Source organism: Larimichthys crocea, chromosome III (genome assembly GCF_000972845.2).
Source record: "Larimichthys crocea isolate SSNF chromosome III, L_crocea_2.0, whole genome shotgun sequence".
Taxonomy (NCBI): domain Eukaryota; kingdom Metazoa; phylum Chordata; class Actinopteri; family Sciaenidae; genus Larimichthys; species Larimichthys crocea.
In genome coordinates, this window is record NC_040013.1 from 7,225,961 (window position 1) to 7,248,647 (window position 22,687).

Here is a 22,687-nt window from a genome sequence, read left to right on the forward strand (position 1 = left end):
GTGAAAATGACATGAGGCTGGCACTTGCCAAGGTGAAGCCACGCATATCTGAACTGGTCTCTCAAAGGCAACAGCAGAAGTCACACTGAGGTAAGTTGTTGTGAGTTCATGCACTGTGTTGGTTTTGTTATTTGAACAAGGTGATGTTAATGCACGGTTCATTTTGTGCACCAGTAAAAAAAATCATATTTTATTTTTTACTAAAGAAGGGTTCGGTGAATGAGCATATGAAACTGGTGGGGTTCGGTAAGAACCACTGCTCTAAATTGTACACACTGGTCCTTTTCAGTCCGGTTCTAAAAAGTTTTAAAAAGTGTAAAAACTGTGGAAATAAAGCCCACATGGAGCAATGGAGTTGTTTGTGTTGTGTATATTACAGTAAAAGGATCATGTCATTACAATCAAATGATCACCGGTTTAAAGGTCCAGACCATGTGTTTATCTAACCCCCCAAAACAAGATTGGACATGCACAAACCTGAGCTCAAGTGGACCATAAAAATGAGACCAAACATCAAAAGAAGTTGACTTTTCAGCATGCTGACTTGTTGATAATTCATGTTTCTGATCACTTTTTTGGCGCTGTTAATAAGTTTCAAGCCACTATAGAGTGCTATTCTTAAATCCTCCATCATCATACACACCAGAGAAATCCAGCAAGCATCACTTAAACGCCGCATGTCTGTGCACCGTGCAGCCTATCAGCGCGTAACGGCCCGGGAGTGTGTTTCTTTAAGAATGTAAGGTGGGTGAGCCCCTTTCCTGACGCACGCCTGGTATGCAAACATAAATTTAGCAGCAACGTGTTTGGAGGAACAAAATATCTGGACGCGACCGTGAAGTGTCATGTCGTCTCCAGCACTCCTTGGCTGACTTTTACTTTTTTTTTTTTTTTTTTTTTTTTTTTTTCTCCTTCTGTGTAAACTGGAGTCGGGAGCGCAGCGCGGAGAGGACAGCAGACCTCTTTACTCCCTGAGTGACTGTGGACAGACCGGGACAGACGGGACAGGAGAGCTGCTGGAAGAGAGAGAGAGGGGGGGTGAAGGCAATCAACAGTTGTCTCTATACAGTTTTTTTGAAATCGGCTTGAATTGATATAGCGTGAGAGATGACAGGAGGCTGCTTGTGGACGACTGGGCTGCTTCTTGTCGCTGTTTGTGTGGAGGTAAGCTGCAGTGTGGTTTCTCCAAATGAGCACAGTTTGATCCAGTCATTGAGCTTTTTTCAAAAGGATGGCGCGTCACTGCACTTGGAGACAGTTTGTGCCATTTCACCTAAATAAACTGTGATTCAACTTATCAATAAAGAAAGGAGACAAACTTTCAACTTTACAGTTAAAAATGTTGTAACCCAGTGGGGACCCAAGTGCTTTGGGTGTCATCATTATTCATAATAATTATTACAGGATTGCTCCAATCCAACAAACGTATACAGGAATGATTATTGGTAATGATTTGCGCACAAACATGGCACCTAACTTGTCTGTCTTACCAGAAAAATAACTGAAATCATCATGAAAGATAATAGAAAATATCATTTTTAATTTGGGGATGTGATTTGGTCCTCCTCTTCCTCCAGTGATGCTGAAGCAGGTCCGAGGCTGCTGCTCAGATGAGACGTGAGGATCAGTCTGAAATGATAAAATGTCATCACCAAGCAAAGATAATAAACATGAAGCTGAGAGAACAGAATAGACTGAAATACAACGTGTGATGAAACTTTCTGTGTAAATGAAGTCTGCTATGTAATTTAGTATACGACTTCTAAAGTTGAGTCACAGCTTGTCTTTACTTTGCAATGTCAAATCTGAAATTTAATAGAGAGCACGGGTCATCCTCTGAAAGGTCAAAGCTTATCAGTCATGCGTTGTAGAAACTCCTAAAATCAGTGCGCTCTGTTTACTCTAATCACTACTGGAATACTTTTATCTCCACACACACACACACACACACACACACACACACAAAGGAAAAAGGCCTGTCATGCACATGCATCATTCATGCCGGCCAAGTTGTGTAAAAGCTGACACGCGCTGCCTAACAGCACAGCAAGCGCTGAGCAAGAGTTTTTTAAACTGGAACACAAAGCAGTTGTTTGGCCTGCAGACAGATTTAAGGTCTCAAAACAGAGGGACGGGACGGCGCTGTTGGCGTGCGTAAATGACCACGACAGGTGCTAATAGCACTTCAAGGTGATTTGGGCTTTGGACACCCTGGCTGCCATATAGCCCAGCTGAGCACGTCCACGCTGTAATCAGTGAATGTCTGTGACAGAGGAGCGCTCAAAGGCTTTGCAACTCTTTCCAGGCCGCTGTCCAGTGCTGGCTTGATTATGTTACAGTTTAAATATTGGAGAGAAAATCATGAAAAGGCACATTAATGGACTTACTATATGTATGAGCATCAGAGTGAAACTGCTTACATAAGACGTTTGATTCTGTTTTTATGATTACTGAAGAGTATTAATGTTTGTTCACAGACTAGGCCTTGAATTCTGTACAAAATGGTGTGTTCAAGATGTTTGGAGTGTGTTATTGGTGCTCCAGAAGGGTGTGTGTTTAATTTTCTCACATCAGCAGAAGTTTGTTTGCGATGAAGTTGCATTAGAAATGATTGTACTCAACCCTGTGAGCTGTTTATTCAGCGTCTGCGATATTCCAAGTGATCCACCCTCACTGTGCTTTGTTACAGAGGTGGAGGTTTGACTGTTTTGTGTCTCTGTCACATGAATGAATAATGACTCATTAGGTTTTTTGTTTGTTTTTTTTTGCTCAAGTGACAAGCTTTCCCATCTGTGCAAGGAATGACTGTGCAGCATGAGTCAGCACAGGGCATTTATCTGTTCAGAGTGACTCGGTGCTTTGCTTCAGAGACGAGGGATCAAGAAGTGCTGCCTCTTGGGGTCTCTGCTGTGCAGTGGCCTTTTCTTTTCATCTTTGCTCTTAGGTCAAAGTCTCTGCATTTCTATTTTAACTGAAGAATGGGACTCTACATTTGTGTGTATGGCTGTTGGAAGTTGTGCGATTAGTGTGTGTGGGCCAAATAGCCTGTGGCTCCAACCCTAAATGGAATAGACCTTCCTTTGTGGGTGACATAATGACATACCTCAAGTGATTCTTGGAGGGTCTTGTTGCTCTCACTCTATTCCCTTGATTTGTGCAGCAAAGTGGAACCTTCCAGAAACACTTTTTTTCCTTTTATACTGGATGGGGATTTAAAGGTGGTTTTGTGCCCTTAAAAGACACTCAAGCATCCCTCTAAGCAGTGAGTTTAGTGCCCGTAAATAATGATTTGGCACCAGTCAAGGCGATGGAGCAAAGCAAATCCTTTTTGTACGCTTTAATTTTTGTCTTTTTTTGGATATATCGCTCTGTGCTTTTGAGTTTTGTGCATTTTGTTTTTCTTTTTTGTAAAAGTTGAATATTTATGTGTTAAATCTTAATTTTGTTTTATGTCAGTTTGTCAAATTTGGATTTTAGAGATAGGAATGCACCAAATAGTCTAGACTGCTACTGATTTTAACTCAGGAAATCAGACTTACCAGTGACCAAGATATGTGTAAGCTAACACCATACAAACACAATATTTCCCCCAATAATTTTGAATTCATGTTGTTGAAAGTTTGTCATCAATAGGAAGGTCATAAAATGTATTCTGTCCCTGCAAAGCCTTAGCTAACGCAACTTCCAGTGAATTCTAGTGAATTTCCCCGTGGAGTGGATTTCCCCGTGGTATCTTCCACAGTAAAATGCATTTGTTGAGAAGAACAATTAGGACATAGAGAAATCTGAGCGGGTAGTTAGCCTACCAGAGGTATAGGAAACTGTATTTAATATAGATTGGTGATGTTTGGTCTGTATGTTCCTGCTTAAATGGGCATACAGAGAGAAAACTTGAGTCAAAAAAATGGGCGTGAACTCCATTTAAATATTTTCCCCCCAACAGATTCAGGTTAATATATTAGGTTAGGCTCCTTAATACCGTTGCTGCAAATAAACAAACTGTAACAATGCTCTATTAAACTGGGAGTTACTAGCAAAACCGCATGGTTTATGGTTTTGGACATATGATGGATTTAAGTCAGCTGCCAGACTTCATCGCAATTTACGGCTGCCACACTCACTTCACTACATGCCTTTCCTCTAATTACTCAGCTGGAATTCAAAAGGAAATTAACCACAAAAGCAACCGATTTTGATGTTTATTCAAGGTAATGGTCCCTCTCAGAGCCCTAATGCAGAGAGTAGAGTGTACTGAAGTCCTCTGGATGGGGAAGCTTTGGGGGTCTAATGGCAGGATTAAGTGGGGTCACGGTGTGCAAATGGTCCCAAGTGATCGTCCGTCAACAACAACATCTCTTGTTCTCAGGAACACGCTCTTTGGTTTGATTGCTTCAGCATAAGGACCGCAAACTATCCAATTAGCTTTCATGAGTGCCTTTGTTGTGGACGCAAGTGGAATGGGAAGTGAATTAATTTTGTGAGGGATTGGTCCCACTCGAGGAGTAAAGGAAAGTGCTTCAGAGAACATCTGGCCAGTGATAGATGGATGGAGCAGGTTTTTGGAGCGCGTTAACAAAACCGAATGTTTTCAGTTACACTGCAAAAGCCTTCATACTCATCTCATTGTTCCCATCTGGGCTTAATCTGTGGAGTGAGACCGAGAGTTGCTTAGTGTGGAAGTGCTGAAGTGTATGTGTGCAATAATACTCTCAATCCAAGGCCAAAATTCACCGGTGCTCATGTTTGCCTAAATTGCCAAGGTACCCGCAAAATGTTTTTGCTTTTTATAAAGTGCTTTTAGTGTTCCTGGCACAGTGGCAATATTTCCTTTGTGTCCTACTCAGGTGTACCAGGATGCTGCTCGTCCAATATTGGAAATCAAGAGAACAGGCATTTATCCGCATAGAGCCGGGCCAAAAGGAAGTAGCTTCACACTGTTCTAAGTGGGCCAGAGAAGGAAAAGTCCTGCAGAACAGAACAAGACATGGCAGCTTCTACTGGATGTTAAATCCCAGAGAAAGTTCAGTTTCAACAGTATTTTAAATAAAGCAATAGGTCTAGCACTCATCTCCAATTTGTATTCGAATCTGAATCCTTCAGTTCAAAGAAAAAATACAAAATCCCCAATCAGAGATTTCACAAATGTAGCATGGCCTAAAAAAGTATGTAAAATTAGACCTGGCTAGCAGGTCCGGATGATGAGCTTGTCTCTGGTATTGTATTTTTAAAAAAAGACTGTTTCCCCTTTTATGACAATCCTAGTGTTGACAGACACTTGCTCCAAGTAAAGCAGAAGATAAACGAAACCTGACAGAGTGCTTTTATCTTTTAACTTCGGAGCCTCATTTCTGGTAAAATTAATAGTTTCTTGGGAAATATGCTTATTCGCTTTCTGGCAAAGAGTTACATGAGAAAATTGATACCACTGTCATGCCTGGAAGCTAAATATGAAGCTTGAATATGGTTAGCTTAGCATAAAGACTGAAGGGGAAAATTTTGATAAGGATTAAACAAACACGACATAATGTGTTAATAAATCAGCTTTAGAGGTGCCAGTAGGTGGATTTCCATCTTCGAGCAGAGCCAGGCTAGCAGTTTCCCTCCGTTTCCAGTGTGTATGCTAAGCTAACTGTCTCCTGGCTCCGGCTTCATATTTACCGCACAGACATGAGAGAGATATCGATCGTCTCATGGAATTCTCGGCAAGAAAGCAAAATAGGGTATTTTTCCAAAATTTCCTTTTGTTTCTAGTCCGTATACTAAGCTAACTGGATCCTGGCTCCGGGTTCATATTTAGCACACAGGCAAGGAGAGTGATATCGATCATCTCATCGAATTCTCGGCAAGAAAGCAAAATAGGGTATTTCCCAAAATGTCAAACTGTTTCATCAACATCAGGACTTGATTAACAAACCAGGCCATATGAAAATTGAAAAGATGTGGAACGGAGAGTATGGCTTTTGCCGTTTCCCCTTCAAAATCTCGTGGAACTTGATAGTGTTGTTTGCCTTTCAATCACTTGATGCCAAGTTCTAATAACATGCTGTGACTGACTGCCCAAAACAGCTTTTGCCAGTAAATGGCATAACTCGCTGGAGTCATGTTGCAGTGTTGTGCCAGAGTGTATGCAAGAGGGCATGTTGTTCAGACTACAATATCAAAAAGCATAATGAGTTTTTGTGGTTTCATGTGGCTTTGAGGAAATAGTATATGTCTTACTGTGCCACACACACATACGCACACACACACACACACACACACTGCAAAACTCTGATTTGATATCAGGCTTCTACCACGCATTGATAAAGATCTGCCAGCAGATGGCAACATTACAGCAGAAGGACTTTTTGTGTCCAGTTCAGCAGTGGTGGCCCCTATAGCCCACCACAGATAGTCAGCTCCATTGTGATTTTGCAGGTGGCTGCCCTCCGTCCCCTCTCCGTTTCCTCCGGAGCCCCTTGTGAATATATTTGTTCCTTCTACGCGAGGTTTATTTGTCATTGCCGAGCTTGAAAGCCGAGCCTCTGGCATCCTTTTCCTCTGATGAAACATCTTGGGCTCCATATGTAGCGAGCCAGCGTCCCCTCCATCAGCGTGATTGAGCGTTGTTGTTTTATCCTGTTGTGTGTTCCCGGACGCCAGGCTCAAACTTCATTTGCAGCAGCCGGGGACCTCCGTGCATCATCTGGCCTGCACATTTTTGAACACACAGCCAATCTCGAAAGCCCTGGAACCTTGCAGTCGAGCTGCTCTGACTTGAGCACATGCGTCTGTTCTGCCCCGGCCTTGACCTCAGATCCGTCCCCGGGTGGGATTGCAGCGGGAGTGCCGGGGAGTGGTGCTAACGAGAGGGGAGAGGGAGCACTCGGGCCTCTCTTGTGACGCCTAATTAGAGGGGAGGGCAGGTAGGAGGTGTGTGTGTGTGTGTGTGTGTGTGTGTGTGTGTGTGTGTTTTGAGTACTGGCAGGGATCGTCAGGAGAGAGGAAGAAGCCAAATCGGACACTACAGAGGGAAGGAAAGAGGGGAGGGATAATCAAGGCACAAAGGTCATGAATGGTGGGGAAAGAGAGGAACAGGACGGTAGACAACTTCTGAGAAATGTGAAAGACAATGATTGTACTTGAGTGTTTTCATGATGGAGACAAGTTAGAGGAGGAAAGGAACAAAAATGCATTCTTTTTAGGTTAAAATCAGGTCATAGGCATTTGAGAATTGATTGACCTTCAACCAGACGCACAGCAGGTGAGAGTGAATAAAACTGAATAACATCTTTGTCAATGAGCAGGGATCATAAAACGCAGTAAAATATAACAAAACCGTCACAGACTTGGAGCTCCCCAGATTGAAGGTGAGTGCCACGTTAAGAGTATACAGAGGACAAGTGGAATATTAATGGAGTGATATTGACGTGGATTTAGGTGAAAGCAAGAGACGAGGACACACACAGACACAAAGCTGTCTGCAGCAATGGAAAAAAAAAAAAAGGCCCAATATTGATGGAGTGAGAGGCGAAAAGTTGCATGAAGCATGCACATCCAAGGAGGAGTAATGCAGAAGAAAAGCCACCGGCATGAAGTTGGAAAGCAAAGTGTAAATATTCAACTGTAGCTTCTTGGAGTAAATGGAGATGCAGTAATTTCAGAGACTGGTTGACAGGCATGAAAAACAAATACAAGTTAGTTTCTCTCTCTCTCTCTCTCTCTGACCTCACTTCTTCTGGGAAGAGGAGGAGGGGAAAAAAAGGAGGTTGCGTATGAGTGTGAGAAAGGTTATGAGTAAGGATGGACAGCTAAATCCAGTGGACACATGATTGACTGAGTGTCTGCAGCGCTGGTGTCTGACGGGGTCTCCACGGCTCGCTGCGCTGAATGTTTGCAAGGCTAATGATGCTTTCTGGTGTTCTCACATCTGTTTCCCCCCGTGGCCACATGTGCTTTGAGTAAACGCTGGGCCGCCACGGCTAAACACTGGAGACCCCCGTTACAAATGATGTGCTGTTAGGATTACTATGCATACGCCCACAGAAGCAGATTGATGAGCATGTAATCATGCATGCTCGCAAAGTAGACTTGCGTCTGCTGCGCGGGTCTTCGCGTTGCGTGCTTCAGCCATGGAGACCTTCACCGTTTCAACCAATCGCACTCTTACAAAGCAGCAGTGGTGGAAGAAGTATCCACACCAGTGAAGGTGTCTTTCAGTACTCTATGCATATGGGATTCTCAGAAGCAATGCATGCATGTGCTCAAATACTCAAATACAAGTACTTCAGAATTCCCCTGAAGGTTTGTTTGTCTGTAGTCTTGTGACTGTGTGGTGTGACCGGACCATTCCCAGGCTGCTCACAGGGATTAACTCGACCATGATGCCCTTGTATGAAATGCACTTTGCACCAATCACATACACAGAGGAGCAGTGACACAGCACAGACTGGCTGTAGAGTGGCCCGCAAGAAAAAGACTCACTGGCCCCTGTTTCGAGGCTTGGGTCTCCCCTTTTGAGGAAGCCCCCTGCATGGGGAAATCTGTGTGGTCTCTGTGTATTAAGTATCGTATCGTAAGTGTGTTTATGTGTTATTTGTTAGAGTGTGAAGGGGCGAGGTGGGAGGTCATGGGAAATGAAGGCAGCTTTACTTGCTTGAAAACACACAGTAGTGTCAGGAGGTCTGCAATAGTTGGGTTTAAGCTGTTTGCTTGAACCAAGAAGAGGCAGCGTCACGACTTTAAAGGCAGGTCTGAACTAAGAGTGAACCTGACCATGAACTTTAAACGAACTTCACTGAAACTTTTATGCCTTTTAAAAAGACCCCTACAGTCTTGTTATTTGTATGTTTTGCAGTGGTTGATGTTTGACCTCTGAAAATAATTACCCCTGTGAGAAAAATGCACCCACAGGTGACTGTTGCCGTCGGTCTTTTCGGCTCACTGATGGCCTTTGTCTCGCCGTGGTGTTACATTTGAAGTGCCGCTGTCTTCGCATACCTCTGTGCGGTGACATCATTACACAACGGTGTCTCGCAGCACGCGAAAAAAATGCAGTCTCAAATGCTTCCCCCAGCTTGTTTGAATCTGTTGTGAATCTGTGTAGTCTGAATCCTCTCAGCACCCCGCCTCCTCTCGCCTCGCCTCCTCTCCTCCCGTCTCCCTGATGACAGGTATGCAGCAAAGTATTTGGCAACCATGACCTGAAAAAGTGCACATTTGACATTGAGTATGTCACTTACCCTTCATTCTCCCTCACGTCAGCGGGACATAATGCTCTTTTTTAAATAAGGCCTTTTGTGTTATCAGTGCAGTTTCTTCTCTCATCTCAGCGTGATTTTGCTTCATAGCTGGAATAGTTGGGATTGTGGTGACCAGGTGGCCTGTGAAGCCACCTAGATGATATGACAGATACTGGATACTCAGCTCGGTATGAAAGCTCCCACACCGTGCATTCAGATTATTTTAGCTCAACGCTGAGAGACAGATGGACTGACAGACAGTTAGAGACAGGCAGACTGTGAACTAGCTGAGATTAAGGTGCAGGGCAGGTGAAACCAGTTGAAGTATATCTTTCTCCATGTTGATTCATCTTCTTTCAGTTATTGACAAGCTCTCTAAATGCGCTCTGCTGGAAATCTGGGAGTAGCCTGGCAAATGACATTTGTCAAAATATGATACACGATTATTTTCACGTTTAAAACCTCTTGGCGGTTGTTCAGTCTCAGCAACTGTTATGGAGTCTCAAAGAGGTAAAACAATAGTATTACACAAGAAAATAATAAATGAATCATTATGTGACCTCTGAAACAGTTATTATGTAAGTATTCAAAAACACTGATTATGCCTTTTACAAATATTAATTACAAAAACACTTTAATTACCAATATTTGTCGGCAAGTTGATAGCTGTTCCTCGTTGATTTACTTAAAGATGATTTATCACGTTGTCTGATAAATTGATGTCAGTGACGGAAATGGTTTTTGAAACGGCTTTGTTTAATTTGTTTGGCTGAGCAAAACTTGATAAAAATCATCTGTTGAGTCTTTAACACCAATAAATATCCCTTTTCACTATTTGTGTTTTCATTCCAGCTATAATTCAACTTTTCATTTTTCTCTCTTAGTTTCTTCATCCCAACTTCCAGTGTTTTCTAAATAAAGACCTCTGTGGTATGATTTTGGTCAAAATAAAAAAGTTTCACTGGGAGTGGAGGATCAGTGAGATCAGTGGTTCTTACCCCTGACCTCAAGAAATAACCACATCTCATTTGATAAACCATCTGACATTTTATGTTACTGCAGGGAAACATCTGTCTGCTCATCCGTCACGCTCAATATTTCAAGAAATATTTCCTCCAGGTGCGCGTTACATCATTTTAACATCACACTACCCAAATGGACTTCAGGAAATTGTGTCATTAAAAAGCCTGAAAGACATTTAGTTGAATGTTAACTAGTTTTGTTAATGCAGGAGGAGGATGGAATGAGGGAGAGGCTCAGGAGAGAAATCAGGGATGTTTTGAATGACAAACAATGCCAGGCTGTGTGCGTATTAGTACAAGGACTGAGCAGGAGCCATTTGTGTGTTTGTATGTTGGTGAAAGACGCGTGTGTGTCAGCCCGAGACAAGTGCGTTAACTGACGTTGATTGGCAGGAGGGCGCAGCAGGAATGTGCCTGGCTGCAGCTCTCTCTCCGCGGGACAGGTACAAACCTCTCTATCATCGCATGAGAGAGTAATCGTTACGGGCAAATCATTACATGATCAGAGAGAACCAAGTCTGTGCCAAATATGCACAGGCCTTGAGAATCTTTTTTTTGGTGGGGTCGGGGGTTTACAACAGGAAGGGAATAATGGGGGGAAAAGACGGATCATAATCAGAGACAAAGAATGCATGATACTCACAGGATGAGTATTTTAAGATGGGATTAGTTTGACAGGACAGGAGGTGGGAGGGTGACTTTTTTGGGGGGACACACTCAGTTTGGATCATTATGTGTGAAAGTAATACGATTTAATGTTTGCAGTTATGAGTAAAGTGAAGGATTATGATCAGGATATTAGTAATTATACATTATTATACCCAGCAATGCTCAGTTATTTTGACATTTTAGGGTTGTATTATACCCAGCAATGCTCAGTTATTTTGACATTTTAGGGTTGTTTGCTTGCAGTCTTATGTTTTAGGGGTTTAAGACTTGGACAAAACAAGTAATATGAAGACGTGTATATAATTTATATATAATAAATATAAGAAAATTATATAAAACATAAAAATAAAATAAAAAAATTGAAGAAAATGTAAAAACAAGTTTTCCCTTTAAGCTGCGATCAGCTGGTTTAAAAAAAAAATGGGGACGAATGCCGTCTGGATCGTTCCTTCCCACTCAAGCGTCTGCTCTGATCAATAGCAGACATCAGTTTATCATTTCAGACATTGTCCTGAAAACTAATTCAGTCAATAGATTATCAAAGAGGGGGAAAAAAGGAAAAGGAATGAAAAGGCCAGGGCAGAGGTGAGATTTGCAGACAGAGGAATTTCATTTGCCTTAAAGCAATACCGTCATCTTTATAGATACAGCCAGTGCCAGAGACGTGTTCTCTAATGAAAATTTATTACAGTAAAATTGCACAACAAATGTAATGTAATGGCGAAACAACTGTTTAGTACACATCTTTGTGTAAATACCTACCCACACCTTGATCTTACCTGATAGCAACTTCAGAGACGGTTTGTTAACGGAGAAGAAAGAAAGATTCATACTCTGGTGAACTTGGTTTATGGCCCATTGATCTGTATCCTTTCTAATCACACATTTCTTGCCTGTCTATTAATCATTATAACGGTCAAACAGTCATTTATGTGCTGCATTTACTACTGTACTTCTCTCCCATGACTGTTCGGTCCGCTTTGACAAATGATGAACGATTTAGAAAATAATCCTGGAAATGTTTTGCATATTAGTTTGACATTCATCAAACTACAAGTGCACCTGATCTAGTGTTAGATTAAGCTTAGATTACTTTCATGTTTGAGTCCCGTAGCGTTTCTCTTGAGCTACCACGAAGGCTGTGCAGACTGCAGAGAGAAGACAAATGGGCTCATGCATCCAGAGGAGGTGACATAAAGCCTTCATAACACCAACTGGATAATGTAACTGGAATAAATCTGTAAAAATTGCCTAGTTAATTTTCCCCTAGCGTACAACATGTTAATCATAAGCCAAATTCACGACAGTTGGTCGATCAATCAGTTCAACATTTTGTCTGAGAGCAATATAGTTCCACCTAAATGTTACTGGCAACAAGCCTTTTTTGTGCATAACAGGTTTGGAATTTATTGCATTTGCCCAAAGCTAACAAAATGCCAGTCTCTCACCTCATATTGAATGATGCTCACTCACCCAGTGTTAATATTACAATATGTGGTTGTAATTGCAGTGGCTTAATCTATGCTGACAACAAATATTTTTGCAGGGGAATATTTTCCTTTAAAACCAGACTGAGCTTGCAGACCACTAATTTATACAACAGATGTGGAATTGGGCAATGCTAACAAAACATTTAGGTTTACAGACCGCCGTGATGCTTAAAGACAGCTACCCAAGTGTTGTAATGTAGTCGGGTGGAGCTATTTTTTTTATAGTCGTTTAGAGACTTCAAACGTAAAAGTGGTAATCAAAGCATGTATAGCAGGGGTATAACGCCAGCTGTTAAGTAACTTGATCTGCTGCTGTGTGCAGGTGTGTCAGGCAGACACAGTGCCTTGAGGTGCAGCTGAGGATGTAGGTTCATGTTCAACAATGTGTGCCAAAAGTGTCTCCCTTGTCTCAACCTTTTTCATTTTTATCTGTGCATCCATGTGTGTCTGTAATGCACCCTCAGGCGAGTCTTGCTCCGACTTGCCACTATCTTTTTGGTTCGCTCTGAAAGTAAATATGCAAGTGTGAGCTTACATGTCTGTCTCTTTATTTGATTATTTATCTTTTCATCGTTGACATATTTGATTTATGCCTCTGTTTGTGCTTATTAAGAAAGCCCAGCAGGCAATGTCAGAATATATTTATATCGTAAGTCTCTGTTTCATTCCAGCCTGTTAGTCTTTGTACACTGCAGCCTTACATGCCCACTAGTTGACTCACATTACCCCTGTTGAGCCTTGCTCCCTGGTCTGGGGGTTCATCGACAGCCTCTCCCTTTTCCTGGCTCTAACCTACGTCAGCTCCCAGGCTTCCTGCTCCTCATAGGTCAAACTCAGAGAGAGAGTAAGTGAGAAAGAGAAAGGACAGATGACCAATGTGTGCATAGGCCATAGGTGTGCGTGCACGCCCTGCATGGACTCCACCAACTCTTGGTTGCCTCTTCCTCTGCAGCATAGTGCAGAGTGAAGTTATGGATCAGGGCCACTGAGGGCAAGATGATTTCCTCCACCACAATGAGAGGGAAAGATGGGAAAAAGAAATGTGGTAGTACTTTGCCCAGAGGTAAGCACATTTTTAAGTTTTTTTTTTTTTTTTATTCCAAAGAGTGAGGAACACTCAATCTATTATTTTTGTGCACCTCAACAACATTTTCACCCTAATTTTACAATACTATCTGATTGGCGCTGCACCCCCTATGCACATTGAATTATTAACAAAGTTTCCAATTGTTGAGATAAATCTGGAAGGACGTTTTCCTGCTTTTATGTGATGATCCAGGGCAAAGGATGGATTGCTTTTCTTTCCGCTGTACTAATCCAGGTTGTTGCAGTGGTTTGGCCTGCTAGTTCCCAGTTTTAACAGTGCAAATGAACCCACTAATCACATACACACATGTACAGGACATGCACACCATGTGGGTTCAACCTTGTAAATGCCAATCAGTGTCTCTCTGACATATCATAGGTTATGTCGGTCACTGATGGATCCAGCTGTGCTGGACAATGGATTTTACTGTACATAAAAAGCCAGCTTTGGATCCTGGATGCACACTGAACTTGCATGCCCCAGTTATCTGGATGACGCAAGTGAATCAGGGCAGATCCACCACTTGTGTCTCATTAATATAAGGCACACCCAGCTGCTGTCATAATGCTGCTGTGTGCACAGCCCTTTGTGCTTCCATCCGCTCTTACTTCATCAGCAACACTTGGTCAGTTGCTCAGGGGCAGTAATTATCCGAAGCTGAAGCTGACATCTACCCTGGTACCAAGGTTCAGGCAATGACAATGCAATAGAAACAATGTGGCTGTATACAAAGGATATGTAGCAGCATGTGTAGTAGTACAGTCCTGTAGAAAATAACAAGCTTCACAGAGTAGTAATAGTTAAAACATTCAGAAACCAGAACCAGAAAATATCACATCTTGTGGTGCCAAATTCAATCCACAGTTTAATAATCTCTTTATTTTCATCAGACGGAAAACATTTTATTACTCTTAAATTTATTGAGCTCTTGATCCAAAAGTATTTGACCACTATGTATGAGTTATAAATGAGTTTTCACGCCCATAAATGATTTATTACAATTTTGATAGATAGAAATGGACATTTTTTTTAAATGGACCCAAATCTCAAGTCATGCTTTAGGATGTGAATGTTGCGCTTGTGTTTCCACATAGGCAGGAAAAAAAAGAATCCAGTTCAAACCAAGTACAGTTGCTAAAGACACAGGTAACTAGGTAACTGTCAAAATAATTAGTAGTATCTAAAACTGATGTCATGCTATGTTCATTTTGGCACACACATCATTTTGATTTAGTCAAATTTAGGTCATTCAATTTCTGTTTTAAACTTCTTTTAGTCAATAAAAATTGGAGGACATTTGACATTTTTGTCTAATTTAGTGAAGTGTAAAGAAAATATAGGTCTCAACAGTCTAAATAATAGGCTGTTCTTACTGATAGCCTATTGACATAGAAGACAGTCAACGGAAAGTAGCACTAGAATTGCATCCACATCCCTTGAAAGTTGGTTTAACGTTAGCTTACCTTTTCATAAATGTTGGCATTTCTTTGTGGCTTTTCTACTTTGTCAGAGCTGTATTTTTTGCCATAAGTTTACTTTTTTCCTTCAAAGACCTGCTAATGTTAGCTAACTAGCTGATAATGAAACAGGACAAACTCCTAATCACCCGTGATTTCACACATGCATGCAGGTCATTAAATAAAACAATATTAATTAATTTGTCTATTTATCAGTCTTTACATTTTACATTTAGTTTTTATTCATTGACTTGAGTTTAAATACATTTCATCATAGTTCTGATTCCCCAAAGTTATTTTAACTTTAATTGTTTTACTCAAGACAAAATGTTTTTGGTATCTATTCATTGAAAAAATTCAGACTGATAACAGATAAGTTTTATATAGTATTCTCTGTAGTTGTAATGGTAGTTATGATCTGTAATAGTCCCAGAAATTAATAAAACAAATACAGTGAAACACATTCCAATTTCCTGCCGTCACTCGCAACAACACACCCCACCAACTCAGCACATGTTTTCACTGTCCTTTCTGTGACCCATAATTCCCTTCTTCCTGCCCACCTAACTCTTAAAGATTAACACTGCTCACTACCTGTCCACCTGCTAGAGGCATCACATTTACGGGCACCAGGGTAATCTCAGGGGTCCAGTTGGTTTTCTAATCCTTGGAAACAGAAATAGAGAGCCCGGGCCAAGGGCAGGTTGTTCTGCTTCCAAGGAGATCTGTTATTGGAACTGCCATTGTTCATCTTGGGAGGCCACCTGTATCAATATCAGAATTTACTTTGCCAAATGCACCTGATTTAGATATTGTGATTTCTTGGCATAACTGAGACGTGACATTTTCTTTTCACTTGGGAAAAAGTACAAGGCATAATCGAGGTAAAATCAAGACAAGGAAACAAACGTGGTTCGAGCACTGATTTGTGGCAATGACGGTTTTTGTAGAGGTCGTGCCTTGTTCTAAAGCACACTGGGGGTGTTTGGTAGAGGCACCGGATTGCTATAAAGCTCTACTTGAAGCTTTCAGCTGACTTGAGATATACCCTCAGGATCTCTCTGTGTCACCTGGATATCTGTAGCCAATGTGAAACCTGCAGAATGTGAAGCCATCTCTGTTACACACGCCAACAACAATAGAAGGGCTGCTTGGACCACATTTTGAAGGTTTTGGTTGCAGAAGCAATTTTGGAGCTATCAGATTGAAACTCAAGATGCCAGAGCAAGTCAATTCTGTCAGGAATTTCTAAGAGGGGTGTGCGCCTTTTGAAAGCCACTTTCTTAATGTAAGAAAAAAAAGAAACCTTTTCATGGCCAGAGAATCTCTATCACAATGGAGTTGAGGATGCCATTATTGGGTTTTAGCATCTCAAATGTCTCTAGTATTGTAAAGTACCATGTCTTTTAACTCTGAGGTTGTCTGTAACAAAGCTTTTTAGGTATTTAGGTGGCCTGAATGTCTTTTGATAAGAAGCATGGTATTATATTTCCATAAGTAGATGAGTTGTTATGTTGGGGTGTAATACTATTCCATTCATTTTAGAAGTACTGTTATCTGTTCTGTCATTGTGTGCAGTCCAAAACTTAATGGACCCTCTGATCTTCAGTTTTTAGGGTCTGGTAGCTACATCTCCCTGATGCACATTCATACTGTACTATATTAACTTGAGATTTTCCACTTCTGACTGCATGTAAGTAACACAGGCTAAATAAAATGATGTATGTGATATCCTCCCGTCTTACCGTGTGTTAGCACTGTAAGTCGAGCATGATATATCTTTCCAAAACGGTATATTCCTGCAGAAAGATGCACCGCACACTCATGTCATACCTGTTCCCCCTGACAATAAACCTCGGTTCAAGCTATCAGCTTGTGTAGATTTTAGCGCTGCTGAGAGACAGCTTCCAACCACTTGGGTACTCTTAGGTTTCATGTCACCAGGGGTTCGCTCTTCACTCTGAAAGACTTACATTTCTTACATAAACTTAAGCATCAGCCAGCAAGTTTTAAGAGACAGATCCCTCATCTCAAAGTGTGCTTGCCTTAGCCAGCTAGCCTGTCAAGTTTGTCCTGCTGAGAACTGGAACTCTAGTTTCTCTTTGGGGAGGGTAATATTATCAAGGCAGTTTTACTCTGCAGTAATAGTTCAAAAGAAAGGCAATGGTTATGTTTTGCAATGCATGTGGTGATTATATGAGCAGAATAAATTATATCCAGTCTTCATTTCAGTCAGCAACCCATCAAACATAGTTAATTAGTGCCCAATGGATGAGGTTTAGTAACATGGTCTGATCATATAAAATTGCCTTTTTATGTATCGTTATGATGCCAGAACAGCACGAGAGCCAGGTCATTCCGCCCCTCAGTTGATAAGAATGTCTTCCCACAGCTGAAATTATGTTTTTTCTCCCGCAAGCCTTTTCTGACTCTGTTTCTGAAAAGAGGAAAGACAGGGAGAGGTAGGCGTCCAGTGATTCTTCTGCGGGCTTGTACTGTAGATGTGCCCGGCAGTGCCAAACCCTGCTCCCTGCTGAGATGACCCTGGGCACACGTTCCAGCTGTGCAAACACAGCCACATTGCTGAGCACACACTTACGTTCAGGCTGAGCCAAATCCAATTATTTGCCTTGCCTTGAGTTTTTTTTTTTTTTTTTCTTGTTTCATTTCAGTAGCGCATATTCAGCCACCTTCCTCAGTACATATGAGCTGCGCTGCCAGACTGAACAAGGCTGACAAACGCACCACTGTGGCTTCTCTCTCTTCTATATTTCCCTCGCGTGAACATTCCCCTGCTTGTCAGCTTAATTTCTCAGCCTCTTGCTCGTTTTTCTTCTCAAAACTCTGGCGTGACAGTAGGTATCCATTTTGTTTGAAGGAGAACCACCAAAGTCAACACGGAGGGGATGCGAGCCACTCGATCGTCGGCACAGACAGCGGGCAAAAAAATGTTTTTGTCAGGAGGGTGCAGCCCATATGAACATAAGCACCCAGCCAGTTATGTTACCTCCAGTGACCTGCTGTGCTTCAGGACAACCTTAAAGGATAATTTCACTTTATCAGCAATATTTGTGTGAACACTTTGGACTTATTGCTAAGAAGTAATCCGGTAAGGAAGGAAACATGAGAAATCAGATGATCAGACTTTGAAGTTTGCACATTGACTGATTCATCTTTAACCTGCAGCGTTGCCATAGTGTGCACCAATACCGTTTCCTTGTGCAGTGAAGGTAATGCTACATTTAAGGGTGCACTCCCTTTTGGTTTTATCTTTGATGCGCATCCAGCAGACATTGTGCAACATCAGAGTTCATTTGGAGATGTGTTTCTCACATGGGTGCATGACGTTTACTCGCTAGATTTTAACTTTCTGTATCTGCTGTTTGGTGCTGGGCAGGCAGCGTTTTAGCAGGCCTGTAGCTGGACTTCTGCTATAAACGACGCTCATTAGAGCTGTGAGACTGAACCAAAAGTGTAAAGTTGTTGGGGATAAAACCAAAACAATGAGCCGAAATATTGTAAAATGCTCTGTATATCAGAGGGGAACTGCAGAGTTTGGTGGTAATCATCTGTGGGTTCACTACAACATTACACATAGTCAATTGATGTGTTGTCAGCAAAAAAAATCCTGCTTCAAGCAGCTCTAAAAAATCTGGTCATTGGCTTATTTACAACCTGTCAGATCTACTTTGTTGCGATGTTGCACAGATCTCTGCTGGTGTGTATACAGTTATCTTAACCAAAAGCAACAATTGCCAAAACTTTAAAGTTAAGAAGTGGTACTATAAACTGAATGTCCCTTTTTAACTTTCCAACTTGCGATGTTGTGTAACTCACTTGTTGTGTAACTTCCCCTTAATCTTGAATATGTTTCCAGGTAATACAACCATCTGACACTGCACAGATTTCCACTCTTAATGGCTCACAAGCTGAATTCATAAGCTTGGAACCTGCAATGGCACCCAACTGATGAAGTAATTAAATGAAAGATCAATTGTGTCTCTGTGTGTGGCTGATGTGCGTTTTGATCTTTTTACCAGTGTCTGCAGACAAAAGCCTGCTCCCTGCCTCGTTCGAGGAGAAGCAGTAAAGAGAGAAAAGTAAGGACTATCACGCTGCCATAAACTTGATGAGCAGAGAGGCTGCCTATGCTGCAGACATGAGCTGACATTTTAATGGCTGCAACCTTGATTCTTAGTCTCTTTTTCTCCTTAGATGTGGTAGCGAGTATTACAACAAGTATCTGATTCTAGCTGCAATGGCACACCAGAACACATTAGTCAGTACCCTCAATCTGTCCTGTATGTAAAAAAAAAATCATTACAGTAAACCTGCATTCAAGGCCAAACACCTGTAATGATTCAGTCCCACAGACTAAGCTGAGTATGCAGAGGAACAATGCTAATTTCAAGAATGCTGAGTAATTCTCCCAACATATTTGGAAACCATCACTCTGACTGCACCACTGTTGGAACAAGTTAAGTGTTTTCTTAACTAACAATATTTTGTTTGGGAAAGCGTTTCCTGAATAGTTTTGAGTGAGATTAGTAGAGTAACACCCTGACAGCTGAATCTTTCCATTTCCGATGAACCGCCGCACCCTCGCAATATATTTAAACTGACCGTGGTAGACGGCAGGAGGAGCTACTTTTGGCTCCGCTGTTGCTTTGGAGCTAAATGATTTTTCCTGAGATAACAGACTGCTTGTCGGCTGGGCCCACAGGGAGCCCTAATGTAAAAACAAACATCTGATATGCTGTCTCACAATGTCGCTGAGCCTATATGGGAATGACCTGCCATGCTTTGAATACAATAAACATACAGAAGTTCCTGGAATTTGCACACGTGTACATGCAAGCAAAAAACCTGAGAAAAACATAACAAAATCAGAAGAATGCAACGCCAGCATCACAGCAATTCCCTACAGGAATATTACTATAGACAGAGGAAACACTCTGTAATTTACACAGGCGGTCTCACACACACACACAGGAACATACAGGACATAAATTTAGGCAAACAGGGACCCCTGTAGTGGACTCACACATGGTGTCAGATAAATCTCCCATGGCATATTTAAGAGTTCAAATGGCGCCTCCGATCTGTCTCTTTAATACAAAGGGAATGCCGAGGACGAAATGTGCCAACTCCCCCCCTCCCCTTTTAAATGCCACTTTGGCTGCATCCCAAATGTCAGGGACGTCATTCATCAAACCGCTCGCTCTCGCCGGCAATTACACAAGCATGACAGGGATTTTTGTCAAGACTTGCGACAATGATAGCACGTCAAGAAAAATGATTCAAACATCCTCAATTATTGGCATCAACTACCGAGGCCCAAGACACTGTTTTTTTGCGTGTCTGTCATGCTGTGGTGCATTTTTTTTAGGCTTACGTAATTAAGGTATTCTTGATAGCAGATTGACCTTCGCTGAGAGATCTTCTTCTCCTCCTTTAGTTCATAGAGTGTCTTTTAAGTTGCTGTCTGTCAATCTCTTTGGATAATTGCGCCCTCTGGAATCTCTGCGTATTGACAAGACAATGAATGGACAGCATTAAGCTGTCACATAATGTTGACTGTGTCATCGTAGACCGTGGGGAATACATTGTTGCCTCTGATCTTTGTCTGCGTCTCAGATATGGTTCCCCAGGGTGACTGTCTTATTTAGAGGACCCTAGACAAATCACTGGGTTTTCCCAGCTCATCTGTCAGAGCGATGATGTTGTGGTTCGTTTGGCTGCAGGAGAATGTCGAGTCAAGTGGAGATGTCTGGGAGCGCCTGCCAGATGGAGACTTGGGCACTTTTAAAAGTGAATCATGTTATTGTTGTCAGCATTTGTTCTGGTACTGTCGGACAATCTGAACCTGACTGTTCACAAAAACATGGCACTTTCCGGGCCAAGTTGGCTTGTGTATGAGTTTCCATAAATGCCTTTCTAAATACAGATAACATCCAACAAAATTAATATAGCATTTACACTGAATCCATTACAAATTAATTATAAAACAGCATCTCAGTGTAAGAGTTGTCTTACAATCCACACAATATAATCTTCTCAAAAAGCTTAAAATTCCTTTTTTTTTTATTTAGTTAAAGGAGAGCTGATAAAGTCCTGTTCTGAGCTTCTGCCAGATGCACACAAGCATCCGTCAAAAGCTATGAATAGGATTATGTAGATATGCATTAATCTCTCCAGGTGTTTCTTTTCACTTGGGGTCAGATGCATAAAACTCTGCCATTGTCACTGTCTACTCTAGACAAAAATATGCCTGTAAATCTTTTTATCAGATTTATAAAGCCATCTGTATACATTTTTCTCAGTCACAGTGGAAGTGGCTACATATGGACAAGCCAGATTTCCACTCCGATCAGATCAAATCAGGCAAAGCAGCGAATCGCTGCAGGGTTGTACGGCAGATTGTGGACATCTTTATTTGCAATGTATATAACTGCTATGGAACATTTAGAAAATAACTTTTTATTCCTCTGATTTACCAGATTTCTTGATTACTGGCTCTTGCTGTCTCTCATTCGTTGTCCACGTCACTCAACCACTGCTCGCTCTCTCTCTTTATCAAACCATTGCACACAAACCAAAGGAAACTCCTTGTTGTTACTATTTTGCAGCGTAGATTAGGAACCTGACACAGACAGAGAAGCTGGGTACATGAAATAAACCAAGCCAGAACACAACAGGAAAAGTATAATGGTTTAGTCCAAGAACTCTCACTTTCAGTGACATTTCAGGCTGGCTCTGGAGTAGTTTGACCGGACTGATTGTTAGATTGGCCACCACGGCGTGATGTCAGGTTGCATTTCTCCAAAAGTTGAATCTGGCTCAACTTCTCTGCCCCGGATTGAATGGAAAAACCTGTGTTTTTCACTGTAGCGCTAGATTTTCATACAAGTTGATGCAGACACCTTGCATTGACCCCTTGCATGTCAGTACTTTTGCCTGCTCCACCACTTGTTAGAGTTACCACCGTTATACATGTTTACTATTTATAGTTTTAATAAATCACAGGTTATTTATAGTAAGTAGCATTGAGTGTGATGTATGAATCATTCATACATCCCGCCTTTTGACTTTGTTTTGGATAATAAAAAAAAAGATTCATCACAATATGTAGTGACATACTGTACATACATGCATACAAGACATTTTAACTGCAGAGGCTCTGAGACTGTAAGTTACACTGTACATTAAGAAGGAACATGTCCTCATTAAATAGATCCCTATAATCATTAGTGGGTATGACATAATAAAAATGAGTGAAGCCAACACTGAATGTAATAAACTTAATTATAGGTTTACCATCCTTGATGTTGGCTTTTAAAAACTTGACCACCAAACAAATCCTCAAAGAAAATCACCCCGGGCCACAACTTGATGATTTACGTTCTATAATTTCTAAAGATGCTAAATTGGCAAAATTCATTTTAATCAGTTAAATAGACATATACACAGTGTTGAAGGATGTGCACACACTGTAGACAGAAAGCGATTGAAAGTAAGTTTAGGTTTAAGTAACAGGCAGAAAACTTACTGGTAAACATCCAAAATTCTTTCCACTTTGTGACCAGTGTGCAGCTGGCTTCTAGTAATGCAAAAACAATTGAAGAATGGAGTGTGGATTATGGAGCAGAGGGCTGGGCAGTTAAAGATGCCACGCTACAGGCAGGGCAGCATTTCATTATTTGCCTCGCTGCCAGCCAGATGAGATCAGGACTTGAGAATG

The 22,687-nt window shown here is 41.5% G+C and overlaps 1 protein-coding gene across 3 annotated transcripts in view; it reads left to right on the top strand.

Moving 5' to 3' along the window:
* The first annotated feature begins 738 nt into the window (after positions 1-738).
* Positions 739-22,687, top strand: part of LOC104937738 (ADAMTS-like protein 1) — a 90,540-nt gene continuing 68,591 nt past the window's right edge. Inside the window, exon 1 of one of the 3 annotated variants that reach the window (XM_019279454.2) lies at positions 739-1,164. In XM_019279454.2, coding sequence (XP_019134999.2) covers positions 1,108-1,164 — 57 coding nt within the window. In that variant the 5' untranslated portion in view covers positions 739-1,107. The remainder of the gene's footprint in view (positions 1,165-22,687) is intronic. The other 2 variants (XM_019279452.2, XM_019279450.2) reach the window with 2 other exon arrangements.